Source organism: Myxocyprinus asiaticus, unplaced genomic scaffold (genome assembly GCF_019703515.2).
Source record: "Myxocyprinus asiaticus isolate MX2 ecotype Aquarium Trade unplaced genomic scaffold, UBuf_Myxa_2 HiC_scaffold_53, whole genome shotgun sequence".
NCBI lineage: Eukaryota > Metazoa > Chordata > Actinopteri > Cypriniformes > Catostomidae > Myxocyprinus > Myxocyprinus asiaticus.
The window spans coordinates 110,306-127,457 of NW_026249803.1; the positions used below are offsets into that span (position 1 = coordinate 110,306).

At 40.0% G+C, this 17,152-nt stretch overlaps 1 protein-coding gene across 1 annotated transcript; it reads right to left on the reverse strand.

The window, feature by feature from the left end:
- Positions 1 to 5,438: 5,438 nt before the first annotated feature.
- On the reverse strand, positions 5,439 to 15,729 carry LOC127439463 (alpha-2-macroglobulin-like protein 1). Its single transcript, XM_051695673.1, has 34 exons — positions 15,650 to 15,729; positions 14,309 to 14,489; positions 14,056 to 14,212; positions 13,898 to 13,950; positions 13,755 to 13,775; positions 13,486 to 13,651; positions 13,321 to 13,405; positions 13,131 to 13,245; positions 12,168 to 12,288; positions 11,949 to 12,058; positions 11,705 to 11,875; positions 11,388 to 11,621; positions 11,092 to 11,304; positions 10,830 to 10,979; positions 10,371 to 10,550; positions 10,190 to 10,253; positions 9,262 to 9,397; positions 8,945 to 9,170; positions 8,736 to 8,859; positions 8,540 to 8,661; positions 8,411 to 8,462; positions 8,209 to 8,292; positions 7,938 to 8,114; positions 7,736 to 7,811; positions 7,509 to 7,665; positions 7,357 to 7,431; positions 7,115 to 7,277; positions 6,846 to 7,039; positions 6,534 to 6,743; positions 6,333 to 6,445; positions 5,914 to 6,008; positions 5,748 to 5,818; positions 5,572 to 5,677; positions 5,439 to 5,479 (listed from the first exon to the last, which is right to left on the reverse strand). Exons 1-34 carry the CDS (start codon positions 15,727 to 15,729, stop codon positions 5,439 to 5,441), a joined length of 4,323 nt encoding a protein of 1,440 aa, XP_051551633.1.
- Between the last annotated feature and the right edge of the window lie 1,423 nt (positions 15,730 to 17,152).

Sequence of the window (17,152 nt, forward strand, 5' to 3'; positions counted from 1 at the left end):
TGATGTGCAGTGCCATTTCTTCTCCAAACACAGTGTGTAATATGACAGCCAAAAAGTTCAATTTTGCTCTCATCTCACCAGACTACACTCTCCCAGTATTTCATAGGCTTGTCCAAATGAGTTGTAGCAAACTTTAAATGAGCTTTGACATGCCTTTTCTTTAGTAACGGAGTCTTGCAGGGTGAGCGTGCATAGAGGCCATGGCGGTGGAGTGCATTGCCTATTGTTTTCTCTGTGACGATGGTACCTGCTGCCTCCAAGTGTTTCTGGAGCTCTTTCCACTTGGTGCTTGGCTCTTGGGCTACTCTTCTAACTATTCTTCTGACTCCCTGGTCATAAATCTTGCGAGGAACTCCTGTGCGTGGCCGGTTGACGACGGAGTGATGTTGCTTCCACTTGCGGATAATGGCCCCAATGGTGCTTACTGGAAGATTCAGAAGTTTTGAAATACGTCTGTATCTGATTCTATCTATATGTTTCGCAACAATAAGGTTGCAAAGGTCTTGGGAGAGCTCTTTGCTTTTACCCATCATGAGATGTTTCTTGTGTGACACCTTGGTAACGAAAAGCCTTTTTATAGACCATCAATTTACTAACCCAGCTGATATTAAGTTGCACAGTTAGGCTCTACTTCATGAATGGATGACTTTTCCCTCTCCTTTTCTTAAATTTTTTCTTTTTTTATAAATTGTGACTTTAGAAATGAATTTTTAAATAAATTACTTATCACCAGTTTTTTCTTTTTAAATTTTTGCGACTTGCAAATTGCTGTGGGCTATACCATTATCACGGGGGTGTAGTTTGGAGGAACAGACTTGCATGGACGTTCAGAAGGAAACCTATGGCACGCATTGGGGTATTATTGACAATGGGCAATAGCGAGTGACGGATCACATGATTCCGTCCACCTGTCTCTCCGAAGATTTTTTTCTCTCCAAGTCTATTTAAAAAGCATTCTCACAAAAAACGTGGTAATCTCCTGGATTGCTATGAATTTCCTTTTAAATTGAGGGTTATTGAAAATGTATTATGTATTAAGATCTTTGTAGCTTACTTGCCAATTCATTTCTCCTACTAAGGAGAAGAAAACTGCTTCATGGAGGCTGGACAAGTGAAGAGCTCCGAATTCTGAAAATGAATCTTCTTGTAAAGGTGTTAATATATAAGAATAGATCAATAAGAATAAACGAATGGATTTATTTTGGAATGATAAGCGTGAAATTCGGGACTCTTTAAGGCAATGGCGGCTGGCTGGACTGGCCAAACAGGCTACGAGTGGCAGTTTGGTAATTAATTAATTTAATGTAATGGGAATACATTTGTTAAATTTTATTTTTTATTTTTTAATAATGCACAAGAATAGATCCAATAGAATTGATTAATGCAATTCGTTTCCGAGTCAGAGTAGAAGGAGGAGCGCAAAATTCAGAGCTGTTCAAAGCAATAGCAGCTGGTACTCGGCCAGTTATGAGCCACAGTTTTCTTCCGGTTGGAAATGAATTTCATTCAAGGAGAAATTGACCTCGTAAATTGTGAGCTCCTTATAAATGCCTTAATACATAAGAAAAGATGAGAAATCGAACCCCAATCATCCACTCAACTGCGGGGATCGAACGACGCAAAGCCGTAACTTTTATGCTTGTGTGGCCCACTAAGTGTACAGATGTGCTTGCCACTCTGTGGGTCGTGCGAATGGTTTATCTACTCTAGTGTCTCTCCCTCTTGCCCTTGTTCCAATATAATCACCCCCTCTGCGTGCCAATGGTGGCACGTACGCGTGCAATAGGTTTGGTACAGCCCACAACGCATTTTGCAAGACACACACACACACACACAAAATAGAATATTGGTGATGTAACTTATTTAAAAAATAATTTCCTAATTGGCAATTTAGAAAAAAGTAAAATTGAAGAAAAGGAGAGGAAAAACTAAATTATCCATTCATGAAGTGACCGGAAAATGAATAATGAAAGTTTCAAATCATTTTTCTATTTTTGTGTTTGGATTGTTGTGGTCTGAAAAATGAACTGTAAAGAGTTACACGGACCTAGAACCTTTGAAGACCCTCTTTTGACCAAATCCCGGATTTTTGTTTGTTTTTTTTAAGCAGTACGGGTAAAGTGGGACAGAGGGAAAATGATTCTCTAGAAAATATCTACATCTATTTGGAGTGAATTTGTATATTTTCATATACACTTTCACATCATAACATTAAGTTAACGTTTACCTTTTTATAACCTTAACAAGATTTACCTCAAATTTCTGTCATTTTCTTTACCATTGCTTTTCCTAACTGTGGTCATGAAATGAGCTCTGCCACACATCCTAAATTAAAATCATCAATTTAAAACCTCAAAAAGATAAAGGGATAGTTGACCCTAAAATGAAAATTCTCTCATCATTTAGTCACCCTCATGCCATTCCAGATGTGTATGACTTTCTTTCGTCTGTTGAACACAAATGAAGATTTTTAGAAGAATATTTCAGCTCTGTAAATCCAAAAATCTGATGCTCCAAAAAGCACATCAAGGCAGCATAAAAGTTATCCATATATGGTTTAATCAATGTCTTCTGAAGTGATCTAATCTGTTTTGGGTGAAAACAGACCAAAATATTGCTCCTTTTTCATTGCACACCTTGCAATTGCAGTCTACAGGTCTGATCATTATTTCAAGTTCGATTACACTTACTATTACAGCTGATGTCAAGATTTACAGTAAAACAGGACTTAAATATTGAACTGTTTCTCACCCATAACTATTATATCACAACTGAAGACATGGATTAAACCACTGGAGTCTTATGGATTACTTTTATGCTGCCTTTATGTGCTTTTTGGAGCTTTAAAGTTTTGGCCCCATTGACTTGCATTGTCTGGACCTACAGAGCTGAAATATTCTTCTAAAAATCTTCGTGTTCAGCAGAAGAAAGTCATACACATCTGGGATGGCATGAGAGTGAGTAAATGATGAGAGAATTTTCATTTTTGGGTGAACTATACCTTTGATTATTTACTCCCCAAAGATTAGTTTAGTAATGATTTATAATGATTTGAGGAAATTCATATGGATACAATGTGGATCAAGCTTAAATGTCTGTTGTCACTTTAACCATATTCACCCTATATTATACAATTTGCAACATTTACAATTCACATTAAACACGAAAATACCACAAGATAGAGGTAGCAAAAAACTGCCCTGAGAATTGAAATATTAGACTTTTTACATTATACCAGTAAAAGCTCAGCTTTACTAACTAAACTGAAACTACAAAACACTGAGAAAACTAAAACTAACAGAGAAAAATAAATGAAACTTAATTATGGCAATTTGAATATAAAATAGAAATAAAAAAATAACAAAATCCATAACTATTACACTGATTTTGAAGAGGGTGCTGTTCCTTTGGCTGTCCTGAAGGCCAGACTCAAAGTCTTGAATTTGATGCAGTCAGCCAGGGGAGAGAAATCGGTGGTGTGACGTGAGCCTTCTTTGGCTGATGGAAGACCAGGCGCACTGCTGCAATGGTTTACTATTGCGGTGTATCATATTGAGACAGGAAAGGTTTCATTTTCCTGATTTTGTAAAGGCAAAAGTCAGATTGTTTGATATGTGGGCATTTGAAGTTGGTCATCGGCCACCACTTCCGGGCTGTCCTGGATGGCGTAATTGTTAAACAAGTGTTAAAATCTAAAACTGTATGCTTTGGTTCTCCGTTGTCATCGGCAACCACTTCCGGGCTGTCCTGGATGGCGTAATTGTTAAACAAGTGTTAAAATCTAAAACTGTATGCTTTGGTTCTCCGTTGTCACACTATGTTCAGTCATTTGCTAACAAGAATCAACACATATAGCCACTGTGTATTGTAAAGGGTAAATACATTCAAGCAACACAAGACAGAGCACAATTCAGTGTAATGTACAAATTGAAGACCAATTCAGTATTCAAGTATTGCAATGACTTGTTAATTTTGAATGCTGAACATCCTAAAAATGCCAGGAGATTTCTCAGATCTTGAATATCTTGGTCATTTTAGGTTTTTACAAAGGGCTGAAATTTGCCTTACATTTTATTGGCTTTTACTTCGTTATGCCTGTTGTCTTCCCGGTCAAAAATGACCAGCCAATGGAAAAGAATGGATTCATTAGACTACAAAACACATGACTATTAACTGTTCAGGACCACCCTAATCCTTTAGATGAGCACAGATTTGGATGTTTGCAAGTTCCTCAGACAAAGGATTCCTTACTAGCACACATCGTGCATTAAGTGCCCTTTTGTGCAGTGTCTTTCCATGTAGCCTACACTCTTCCATGTACAATTTGGAAATGGAGAATGAAACAGTTCTGTCAAATTAAAAAGCATTATTTAATAATTGGTACGATCAGCTATATGCATTGTAAAGTCCAGATTCTAGGCTTTAAAACTCCCATTTAGTGGTTGTTATTTTACTTTATTTCTGCAGGGAGTACCCACCTACTGGCCCAGTTTAAGCTCTGTTCAATTAATCCCATCAATGAAATTACATTTTTAAAAATGTAAAGTTATTTGGCTACTAAAATTGATAAGTTCTAATGCAACATCTTGAACATATGCAGTATGAGAGTGGGCTGGTCATTTTTGACTGGGAACCAAAAAGGAGTTGGCACAAAACAATTTTTAGTCCTTTGTTTTCAGGTGGCTTGCATCTGGTCTTTCCTTGATGCAAGACTTTGAGAACGGTTACTTGGTTTCACAAGTCATCTTCAGTTTCTTGTGTGAAAGTTTAAAGGACAGAATAATTTTAATGTATATGCAGTAAATACATAAAGACTTGGGATCTTATTAAACTTAAATGCACATGAAGGAGAAACTATTGTTTAATGTATAGATTAATATTTTTACCATTTGGTTTACACAATTCAATGAGGGAATTGTAGCAGTAGCTGAGGCGCAAATTATTGGGGAGAACAAATTCTGCAGTAGAAATCAATGGTTTGACAGGAAAGGGAGGCTTAGTTCAATGCAGATAAGTAACAAAATTAAGATAATGACGTGGTCTACATACACTCAGATGTTCAATCTTTTGTGTGGGTTTGTCAGGTGACACCCACACGCCAAACAAGATTAAAATCTACCCAAGTAGATTTTCTTTGGCCTTAATTCTTGCACTGCTTTATCAAACAGACATCTTAATTCCTTCAAGTACAGAAATGGAAGTGCATTGGAGCATTAATAGATTGCTTGCACGGATTAAGCAAATGGTCTTAAACCATTACATAAAATGCAATATGCCGGATGTCAACTCCGAATTGTGCCCCCGCCCCCCACCCAATTAAAAGCTCCAAGTACAACATATGACAGCTTGAGAATGCTTGTTGGCCTTTAAAACAAGAGACATGGTGCTACAACACAAATTCATAAATATTTTATTGAATTCAAAAGCAACTGGAAGTCTCATGCACAGGGGGAGGAGTAAGTAGTCTCAGACTGGTTACCTTAGAGAAAAAGGATTAGACAAGTTTAGTGGTATGCAGTATACAAGGAATCATTGATAGAAATCATGTTCTTTGATCAAGCCATAGCCTACTTGGTTCATAGTAGTCATAGACTTTGATCACAGCTGGCCTGACATTCTTCACTTGGAAAGCTCTTGTTAGTTGTACACTGAAGCTCAGGGGAATATCTTTCGGAACCTGCAAGATATAGACAAACATGAGCACACACCCACATGTATTCACAGCCATTTAAAAGTGCCACTCTTACCGCTCTCAAATACACTAGGACATGATCATCGTCATAATCAACACGCTCCACGATTGGCACAAATGAATTGGGTGGGGTAAACTAAAAGGAGGAAGTCTAAGATTAGTCATTAACAACTTGCTGTAAGTGTTGACTGTGACCGTCTTTGCCTTAAAAAGGTTAAGTCAATTCAAACCAACCGTTGAGGGGTCTGCTGTGAACCCCGATAGGAGTTTAATATCCACCATTACCATGTTGGTACTTGCTCGTGTCCCACTGTATCTGCAAGAAAGAACATTACACTAACATTTGCTATGCTCATGGTGCAGAGCACACACACACACACACACGCCGTCTTGGGAACTAGGCAACTACAGCGCATTTAAAACATTCAACCGGAAACTAGTGGGCCGCACCATTTCTAAAAGGAAGTACGTCATGAGGCTCAGTGCAAGTAGTCCACTGCAACCTAAGAGTCCAAGTCTTCCATCCATAATTTAAACTGCAAGTAGCCCAAGTTTGCAATACAGGGAGAAATTTGCCAATTGATAAGACCAAAATCATAATGAGCTGGCATTATAATGCAGGTCTAAAACTGGTTCTTACTTGACAGTGAAGCTCAGCATCAGTTTTGCAAGGCAGTCACCAGTGACCTTAGCTTCAACACTCAATGAGTTGGTGTTCTGAACAGGTGCTGGGATGTTGTAGAACAAGGCGATCTGTATGGGGGTATTCATTAAATGTTAATATATAAATAGTTAGCCACTGAATGAGTAGAAATGACAGAAGCCAACATGCAGTACTGACCTGCACAGACACACAAGCAGAGCCCTTCACGTCAATAGTATATTTGCCTGGAATGTTTTTCAGTGGCTTCTCCTGATACAGTAGCTTGTTAGTCTTATTCACAACAAATTGGTAAGTTTCTGCCACTGACGAGACAGTCACTGTGCTGGAACCACTGGAGTGGAACACTCTGGCGTACACAGACAGAGCCTGAAGGGCCACCACTGTGTCCTAACACCACATTGTGATCATTCGAACGTGTCAATTACATGTAGAAAACACAGGCAACCAACAGTATTAAACAGCATTTTAAAATTAAATAGGTCGAGAAACCTGTGTGGAGGAGAACCCGCCATAGGGATTCTGCTGCTGCACAAGCCAGTGTACAATCTGGTTAGCATAGCCCAGGTCTACTGCAGAGAGTGGATTTACAGTGAGAACAGCTAGCAGCACATACGAGCTGATCTCCACTGCCAAAGAACCAGTCGTTTTGGTGCCAGACACCATCTGAGACCAGTGAAGACCTCCTGCATGACAACACCTTGCTTACAAAAAACATTTGAGGAGCTTATAAAATGGTCAAGATTACAGGTGTTCCTTACCACTTGTAATGGCAACACTGTCCAACTTTGTTAAGAGAGTCTGTCGAGTGTTTGTCTCTCCAGCAAGGCTGAAAGTGTAGGCAAGCAGAGCAGTGGTGTAAGTGTTCATTACATTCCCAATGACCGGCCTCAAGCAGGACAAACCCCTGTCAACTACTGGATCCTGTAACAAAACAATGCATTCGAAAAATGATGTGCAGAGAAGCATGCATTATCAAGTTGATACCTGCAGATGTACTTACAGAGACTGGAGTTTGCAGTTCAAGCAAAGTTATCATAATGTAAGCGGTCATTGTTACATCATCATCTACACCACCCTGTAACGCATTGGGGAAGCAATTTCATTTCCTTGATCACCAGACTTGGATATTCTTGGACAAAAATAAAATCATACCTTCATTTCGTTGTGGTAAAGAAATCCTTCTTCCGCAAAACAACCATCTGGACCTTGTTTACTTACTAACCAGTTTGTTGCATTACGAATGACATCTGGATCAATATATATGTACATCTGTGCTTTGCCAAAACACCTCAGAACAAATGACGTCAACCTGGAAGGGATTTTAAGAAATTAGTTTTCCTAAAATTTACCAGAGGCATCTGCAAAAGGATTCTACATACCATGTATTCCCTAGTCCAGTACCGAATGCACTGTATGAACCATCGGGATGTTTGTAGTTCAGTTCTCTCTGGTATCCTGTTTTGTTTGACAATTAACATGGGGAAATTATATAAACCCCAAAATCGAACAGATGTTCTTACAGGAACCACAATATTCTCAGAATTTGAATTTAAGGTGGTCTTCCAATCACACTCCACTTACCAATCCTTAGGAAGTTAAGGGCCGTCTCTCTGCTGACAGTGGTAAGCTGTTCCATAGACGCCAGGTAGCCAAGAACATAAATAATGGGACAAAATATAGCAGCGTTCTGTTCTCCACAGCCAGATGGCTGCTGTACCAGTCCATCAAGATTCTTTAATGCACGGCCCAATATGTCCCCTACAAGAGAGATGCAAGTCAACCTGAAAGCTCTGCATCCAGTGGAAAGTCCTTTATTCCAACAGTTACACAGCCGCTCTTTGAAAAACTTTACCAACAACTGAAACCGAACATCTGGTGGATCCACTTATTACATTTGCAGGTACAGTCAGAGTCACCTGTTCCAAGACACTGCTTTCTATCAAACACAGAATTAGAGACCCATCTCAGGAGGATCAAGGCAACCTTAAAATCTAAAGTGACAGCAACAGGAAATTGGCAAATCAATTAATGGGGAGGTGGGGGTGCAGACAAACCCTGTGGACACAGCAACCAACTGTAGGTTTTTGTCCTTTCAACACCTTCAGCCTACAAGAAAATACATACATGTAATACAAGTTGATAAATATTGAAGACATTCCAGAAGCTTTACTAAATGTGCCGACCTGTACAAGTAGACTTCGAGTGACTACATCAATGCGTCCTCTCTGTGGCACAGTCACAGGCTCATTGCCACACCGAGCTGGAGACTTCACGGCCTGTGCGCTAATAGTCACATTCAGCACTCCTGCAATAGAATACATTTAAAAGAAATGCCACTTCTCATACACAACACCTCATGCAAGTGGAGTTGAAACAAACCAACAACAAGGGGAACAAGTGTCCATTTAAAGGTCTTCCGCCCATTCGCACAGAGACAGGAGGAATATAGAGGAGAGTTGGCTTGAAGAGTGTAGTTTGAGGAAGCTGCTGGAGTTGCTGTGACCTGTCATGGAAGGAAATGGAGTTTCATATTTGAACAAAAAAAAATTAATAAGTCAAATTATTAGACATTTTCTTGGAGATCTCACCATGATGCACTTGGACAAATAGTTGAAGACAGTGGCCTTCAGCTCAAAGCTCTCACCACGGATGATCGAGTAAGGTAGAGAGAGCTCCAGGAAGAAGGGCTGGAAAACAGTCAGCTGAGCAGGGAGAGCCAGACCCAGACCTTTGGGGGACAGGCAGAAAACCTCCATCACCCAAGTGGTAATGGTGTCAGGAACCTTGACATTAACCAGAGCTGTTCCAGAAGCCCTTTGTAGGGGGAGAAGAGATAAAATGAAGGCACCAAGCCAAACCAATCAACAGCAGACAGATTACTGAAGTTACAGGACACTTCACTAACCCCACATCATTAAGTTGCCATAGCCACGTCTGTGGAAACACTTTCCGTATGGTCACTTTAGGTGAATTAGCTGAGCCTACAGTCCGTCTTGGTGGTTCAGCAGCAGCAATTGCCATGACACCAGGACGAAACGTCACTAAAAGCAAGGAACAAAAAGCCAAGCCATTAAAACCTTCTACATACATTTTTGCAAACCCAAATGCACATTTGATGCCATGCAACAGTGGTTCTCAATCGTGGACCTGGAGTGCCTCTGCACAACATTTTGGGGGTCTCCCATAGAGACTGGCTCTACTTAACAGCTGAAGCAATGCGTTAACGGACATCCAAAAATTGCAGTTCTGGGGGTACCTCAGGACAAGGATTCAGATTCACTGCAATAGACAGTCATGAGTAAACCGCAAAAGACTCCAGGGCCACATCAGATGAGGTTTAGTGTCAAAATAAAAACTTGTGTAGCCTAGCATTTGAGCTGTAAAACCACAAGCGACCTACTGAAAATCTGCCTATACATAATGCTTCCTCTATCCTGGACTATGGTAATAATGCATACTTAAATTAGTCGTAGCTAGGCACGATCAATGGATGCTAACGTGTGTGTGCCACCCCCCCCCCCCAACATTTATACCATGATGAAAAGAATTCACACTGCAACCCCCCAAATGTCAAAGAAATCTACACCCTTGTATGGCAACTACTAAAAGACGTTGACAGTTGCACAACTACAGGCAGTGCAGCCACACCGTTGCCTGTGGTGAGGGGGGCAGTGACAGTCACCCAAAATGGGATTGATTCTTACACATCCCAAAGGCCAATGAAAAGGCCAAAACTTAGACTGCAGCTAAACATCCAGTCTACACTTCAAAAGGCTCAGTGACACTTCAAACTGGCAGTGGCCGATTTAGCTTTATTAGTGCTTAAATCATACCTTCCTCAAGGTTGCACTGTGGTTTTAGAGCAGCCAAATTGGTTACAATCTTCAGCCCCATATTCTGTCAAACAGTAAAAACACAGTACAATTAAAGCACACTAGAAAGTAAAGGTTACTGGCACCAAATGAGTAATGAAAGCTTTCAATATACTATTAAACTGGCCAAGTACTTGGTTACCTTTAAGGTGTAATAAGCCTGGGTATTGCCCTGGGGTCTTGGAATAGGCAAAATGCTCCGGCGTGCAGAAGCAAGAACAGGTATAATAGGCAGCCAGGGTACAATAGGCGGACATTCTGGTTCATCCTCTACGTCAAAAGGGTAACCAGAGAGTGTCTGGACTGGCAGCAAATTGAAGATCTACGATTGGGATACAAAGTGGGCATTCCAGTTGCTGTCAATGTTTTTGGCAGAAGCATCAACTACACAATGGAAGTGTGTAGACCGTTTACAACTGATATGCAAATCAAAAGACCATAAACTCTGTACAACACACTGGATTGGATCACAAATTTAGAGACAAGTCCAGTTAGTTCCCAGAAATGCAAACAAGTCATTTAAAGAGAAGGTGCATTTTACCATGGTGTAGAAAAGGTAGGGGACCACAACAGTAAGTGTAATTGAATATAGAGCACACACCGCTTCAGCAGTCAAACGTCTCCCTGGCTCCAAAATTAATACACTCTGATCCACAGCACTAAGGCAACAAACCGAACCAGGTTCAGCAGAGAGTTTTATGGTGTTCTTCTCTCCTGGAACCGCTTTATCAGGGGAGAACAGCACAGACACCTGCAACAAAACCAGGGTTTAAGTGACAGATCTTGCTGCAAGCTCCATTTTAGAGGATGGCGATATACTGTAAAGGTGCCAAAAGACCCCAAACAAGCTTTACCCACCATACCTGGGTTCTTAAACAGTTTTCGGTGTCAACATGTTTGCCATCAGCAACTACACTTTCACTAGGTAGAACGCAGTATGCCAGAATTTGCACTACTGGAGCGAGATTTGGTCCTACAGAGAGCATGAAAGACACCGTGCCACTCAACACTGCATTAGAAGCAGTCACTTGAATAGTCTCGTATCCATGTTTAACAATCACTCCTTTGGACAAGACCTGTGACAAAGACAACATTGCCAATAACCAAACAGCACAGCCAATAATAGAACTACTCCGAGGACTGTGGTCTTTATACAAACCATGTAGACAATGTCTGTGCTGTAGACACCGTCAAAGGTCTCTCCAACAAAAGAATATTTTAAGGTGACTGGAAATGACACACCACACTTCAATGGTTGCTTCAGCTCCACTATAGTAAGTGTACTCATTGTTGGAGCAGTGGAAGCAGAATTTTGAAAAAGCTGAACAGTTTTCTCTGCTGAAGTGAAGTATGCCTCTTTGTAGCCATTAACATTATCTGGAGTAACGCTAGCCTGAAAGAACAATCAGCACTTATTAAAAAAATAAAAACCACCCCACTTCAAGAATTCAATACACAGACAAACTCAAATTCTACCGTCAGAAAAACATCATTGTTGGGAAAACTGGTAGTACTGATGGAGAAGGATGCCAGTCCATTGCGGTCCGTTTTGAGGCTCTTGAGCTCTATTGGGGGCCAGCTCCAATGTCCCAAGATATATACAGCTTTGCCTGGAATTGGCATCCCACTGAAACTGGTAACTCTGACCTGTGTAGTTGGAATTTAAATATTTAAGAAACTTCCATTCAATACACTGAGCTAGTATGAAATTTGTACTTGCCTTTCCCTCTAGAACTGATCCACGTGTAAAGATATTAGGGATCTCCATAAATATGACCCTTCCAATTTCATACGTTAAGAATATAGTTTCAGATTTTGTCTGGACTATATCTAGAGAGTTGGAACACAATCATGATCTGCTGGTTAACATTAAAAACCATACATGACACTATACAACATACAAGGCAGACTGTACTTTAGAAATTTGTCAAAAGCTTACCCGTTCCTTCTTCAGTTACACTTGCATTTACTAGGAGTGAATCTTGCAGAGAGCTCTCAAATCTGGAGCTCAGGAAGGCAGATGTACTGAAGATAATGGAGGCACAACCGGTCTCATTCATCTAAGAACAGTGGGAAGTCAAAAATATAGCCACCGCAAGTGGCAATCAGGGGCCAAGCACACATGGACCTTGTTCACAGTAGCTTTTCATCTTGTTTTTGACAAAATGAAAACATGGGACAGACTTGGTATATTCAATGGGTTGTGTGTTTTTTTTGCCTTGATTCCCTCCTCGAGTTGTGAATATTAGATGCGATCTAAAACCTTTATATGGCTTCATACAACGCATGCAGTTGAAGAGACTGCAAGTCTCTCAGCCTTGTTCATTCTCATCAAAAATCTAATATACCACTACTGTGAATAAGGTCTACAGCCAACACAGGCTATTAGGTCATCAGAATGTTGTGCATCCAACTATTGGAATACATCTGGCAAATTGGTCGTTTGTACATTTCTGATTCTCAATGAATGGCTTAGGCTAGATATTATGTGTCAGTGTGCGCATAAATGACGACACTACACACAGCAGAGTAAAGGGAACACTTTGAAGGGTTTAGAGACTAATTTTTGATAACTTTGTCAGGAGGGTCTGTAGATGTAAATTAAAATTGTGGGAACAGGCAAACAGCCTAGGAGGGGTTTGAAAAAGTAGGTTATAGCCCTTACGGTTGTTGCTAATATCTCTGCAATGTAAAAGCCTATAGCGCTAACCAGGCAAGTCAGATGGGAGTGTGCACGCTTAAGTTGGGGGTTTGGATTTGGGACCATCCTGCCAAGTTTGGGGATCTCTACAACGGTCTCTGACGCCAAGACACTTTTAGAAATATGAAGATCAGTACAAACACAATAAGGTTCCAGCACTTTCAGTGCTTGGGCCCCTAAATATCAAGGGTAGGGACTCACCAAACCAGTTTTATCAGAGCACAGAGGAATCATCCCAATTTCTGTTCTGAGCTGAAAAGGATTACGGCACACCTGAACCCATGCTTTACCAGGAACAGGTTGTTCATATGTGTACCTGGGAAATTATACAAGCAACAAATTAAAACAATTAGCCTAGTCATTCCAAATGGGGGGCGGGGGGTCAACTTACCTTCCACAAACCTCAATCTTAAGCTCAACTTCACCAACACTCTGTGTCTGTGGCACTTTCACAGTGATGTCAAACTTGGGTAAAACTGGGTTAGAAAAATCTAAACTCAACTCCTGCTGAAAAACAATCTATAAAAATGTTGCTGTACATCGTACAATGACTTACCATACTTTTTCACCTCAAAAGGCCATTTAAAAATCTGGTCTCCAATAAAAGCCATCAGCGTGTACATGCCTAGTTGAGCTTCTGGGTTTAATTCATGAGAAAGCTGCAATATCCACTTTGAGGAAGAAACATTTGTCCACTGACCAATCCTGTTATTCTTACTGTCCTATTAAAAATCAGAAAAAGCTCAACAAAATGCTTGATAAAAGCACCCAAAATTTTATCAGAAGCACAGTGTTTTGTCCAAACCATGTACAGGTGAACCTTACCTCCACCACAACCATACTGTACTGTAAAGAAGAAGAGTACCACCATTAAACATTTTAGCATCACAATTCAACTCTGTACACATGTGCTCCAGAAGTATTGCATGTGTGGTGTGTTGGTATAAGAGAGAGAAGTAAGAACCAACCATTTGATCAAGAGGCACAAAATTGTCATCCATGGTTACAACTCTGAAGAACACTGCAAAATGAGAACAAAGTTACAAATATGACAGGCTTGACAAGAAATGCAGGCTAAATATTTTCTACACTCCAAATATTGAAGCGTCAATCATTCACAGCTCACCTGTCTGTCCTGGATTATAGATGGGTTTATCCGTTTGGATGAACGTCAAATTGCCGAAACTTTTCAAAAGGACTTTTCTCTCCTCAGCCACGTTAAAAGACCTCCCCTGAATTATGGTCTTTATTTTTTGCACTGATTCTCCCACAACCAGTGGAGCCTTAGAGAAATAAAGGGGTGGGGGGTGTAATTACAACCGTCACAAAGCATAGCTCGAGAGACAAGCAAATATTAGTTGTGGCCATTGATGACGGACCTGGAAGTTAAGGCAGTGATGAAATCCAATCTTAGTTTTAATCTCAAACAGCACCGTATTCAGGTCCTCATTAACCAGATAAATCCTCATTGAAAGGGTCTCATTTGGCTTGTAAAGACTAACACAAAGTTTGGGCTGAGAGCCGGACTCAATCACTACAGGAAACGTTACTATGAAAAATCTGTTGGGAGACAATGAGAGATAAGTTTCAGAAACAATATGAAAACCACACAAGTTGAGGCTGCAGTGCAAAAACTCCACAAGATTGCAAAGTGTGCACAAAGAATTCACTTCCAACATAGGCTAAGAGTTTTAAATCGTTCTTTTGATTCATACAGTATTAAGCACAGTAATATTGCTTAGGTGAACAGAAGCCCATACACACGATATTTCTCAATTTAGCCCCATTTAAGACTTCCACATTTGTAGTGTAGCATTTTTTCATGGCCACCTCATTAAATGTTTTAGAACTTCTCAAAAGTCAAATCAGAATTTGAAATTGTTCATTCTGTGTGGCTCAGTCTTGATTAGAGCCATTTTGTGCAAATCAGGCAAAGTTTAAATGAGCAGTTGTTAGAGGAAACAAAAACCAATCCAAGATGCAGGCACAAGGTGACGCATTAATACGAGTAGTCCATTTGAATCACTGTAATTAGAAAAAAAAAAAAAAAAAAGAATAGTCTCTTTTGAACCGTTTGGCCTAGAGACAAGTGCATTTGAGCTGGTGGTGCCAAGCCCCAGATTGTCTGGGGGCCATTTAAGCCCACCTCTGTGTGCTAAATGTTATCCATTTTCCAAACAGTTTATTGGGCTGCCATAGACTCCCAGCCAAGAACACAAAGAAAAACGGATACAATAGTGCCCCCTTTTGTTCCCTCAAATTAATTCTGATGGAAATTTGTTATCAAATTGAAATGCAGTAGTCTTACTAGGCCAAAATATTTGCACCATTTGAAGATATTGTATAAAAATTGTAGAACAAAATGTAACGGCACAGGGAGACTTTAGTTATTAGGCTTTTTTTTTTTTTTAATTGAACAGAAGCGTCAAGTAACGAACTCTCAAGCCCAGTTCTTTCAGAAAGCTTCATTGTGCCATCACGTAGCCAAATGTCTCAATTCAGGCAACAAAACTGGCAAAAAAAAAAAAAAAAGAAAAAAATACTAGTAAAATACATGTTACCAAAACCATAAATAACAGCACTTCTATTGCCGTTTAAAACCCCGAGCTCGTCAGTTCAAGTGACTCACTTCATTGTTCATTTACATGGCCGAACGAACCGATTCACTGGAATAAATCCAGACTCTCCAAAAAAACATTTAAACCTTTAAGATGACTTACGGTCCTGCTGTTGCGCCATTTACACAGAAGAAAAGGCCTAAAATGAGCCATTTCCAAACACAAATCTCCTTGACAGCCATGATGAATGTCAATCATCCACAGGAAATTTACCAAACCCGTTCAACGTCACAATGAGATGATGAGAAGGACCTGCAACACCAATTATTCGTCTGCTCAACTAATGCAACTGAATTTGTAATTCGAATAATCACTCGGCTAAATTCACTTACTGTTAAAACACATCAACAACAAACTGCCTTCTCCGAACAAGCGAAACTGCGTCATTTAAAGAAGAGATCTAGCCAGCGACTTAATTAATTTACAATAACAGGTAACAGCTGGGCTCAATGACATCAGAGGTTTGCCCCTTCTGAATCTATAGAACCTATACGAAATGTATTTTTAGTATAGATGTTGTTCCTTTTGCCAACACTGTGTCTGCGGCACTTTCACAGTGATGTGAAACTTGGGTAAAACTGGGTTAGAAAAATCTAAACTCAACTCCTGCTGAAAAACAATCTTTAAAATGTTGCTGTACATCGTACAATGACTTACCATACTTTTTCACCTCAAAAGCCCATTTAAAAATCTGGTCTCCAATAAAAGCCATCAGCGTGTACATGCCTAGTTGAGCTTCTGGGTTTAATTCATGAGAAAGCTGCAATATCCTCTTTGTTGTGGAAACATTTACCACCATTAAACATTTCAGAAACATAAACATTGCCAGTAATCCTACTTTTACCAGTTGTGTTGGTATAAAAGAGATGAAGGAAGAGAGAGTGAAGAGTAGGAAACAACCTTTGATCAAGAGTCACAGAATTGTCATCCTAAATGGTTACAAATCTGAAGACCACTGCAAAACGAGAACAAAGTTACAAATATGACAGGCTTGACAAGAAATGTAGGCTAAATATTTTCTACACTCCAAATATTGTGACAGATTACAACTGTCGCAAAGCATAGAGAGAAAAGCAAATATTAATTGTGGCTGTTCTGATGATGGACCTGGAAGTTAAAGCAGCGATGAAATCCCGTCCTAGCTTTCATCTCAAACAGCGCCGTATTCAGGTCCTCATTAACCAGATAAATGCTCATTGAAAGGGTCTTATCTGGCTTGTAGAAACTGACACACAATGTGTTTTATGAGGGCCTTTAGCCCCTGCAACAGGGGGGCTAAAGTCTTCTTCTGTTCTTGGGTGCAGGTGGCATCTTATTTTTCTGGATGCAGGGGGCTGTCAAGTATTAAGAACAAAATATTTACGTAGCTTTTGTTTAAACAGAACTATGAAAAAAAAAAGCATGACAAGTTTGCTTTGCTGTGTTCTCCAATTTTTGATTATTCAGATTGGTTTATTTCAGCGTAAAGGTGTTATACACACACACACACACACACACACACACACACACACACACACAAGGAAAATTCAGTAACTACACATTGTCAAAAGTCCCTTTCAAGACAAGTCGGTCCACACGCCAGCCATATTGGGAAAGGAAATTTGA

Bases quoted from the DNA above. Each gene is read 5' to 3' on its own strand.
- LOC127439463 (XM_051695673.1), bottom strand. From the start codon at position 15,729: ATGGCTGTCAAGGAGATTTGTGTTTGGAAATGGCTCATTTTAGGCCTT. The intron at 13,776-13,897 runs GTTGGTTCTTAC...TCTTCTTTACAG, and splicing joins TTGTGCCTCTTGATCAAATG to TACAGTATGGTTGTGGTGGA. The intron at 6,009-6,332 runs GTAAGAACCAGT...TCTTTCTTGCAG, and splicing joins ATGCTGAGCTTCACTGTCAA to ATACAGTGGGACACGAGCAA.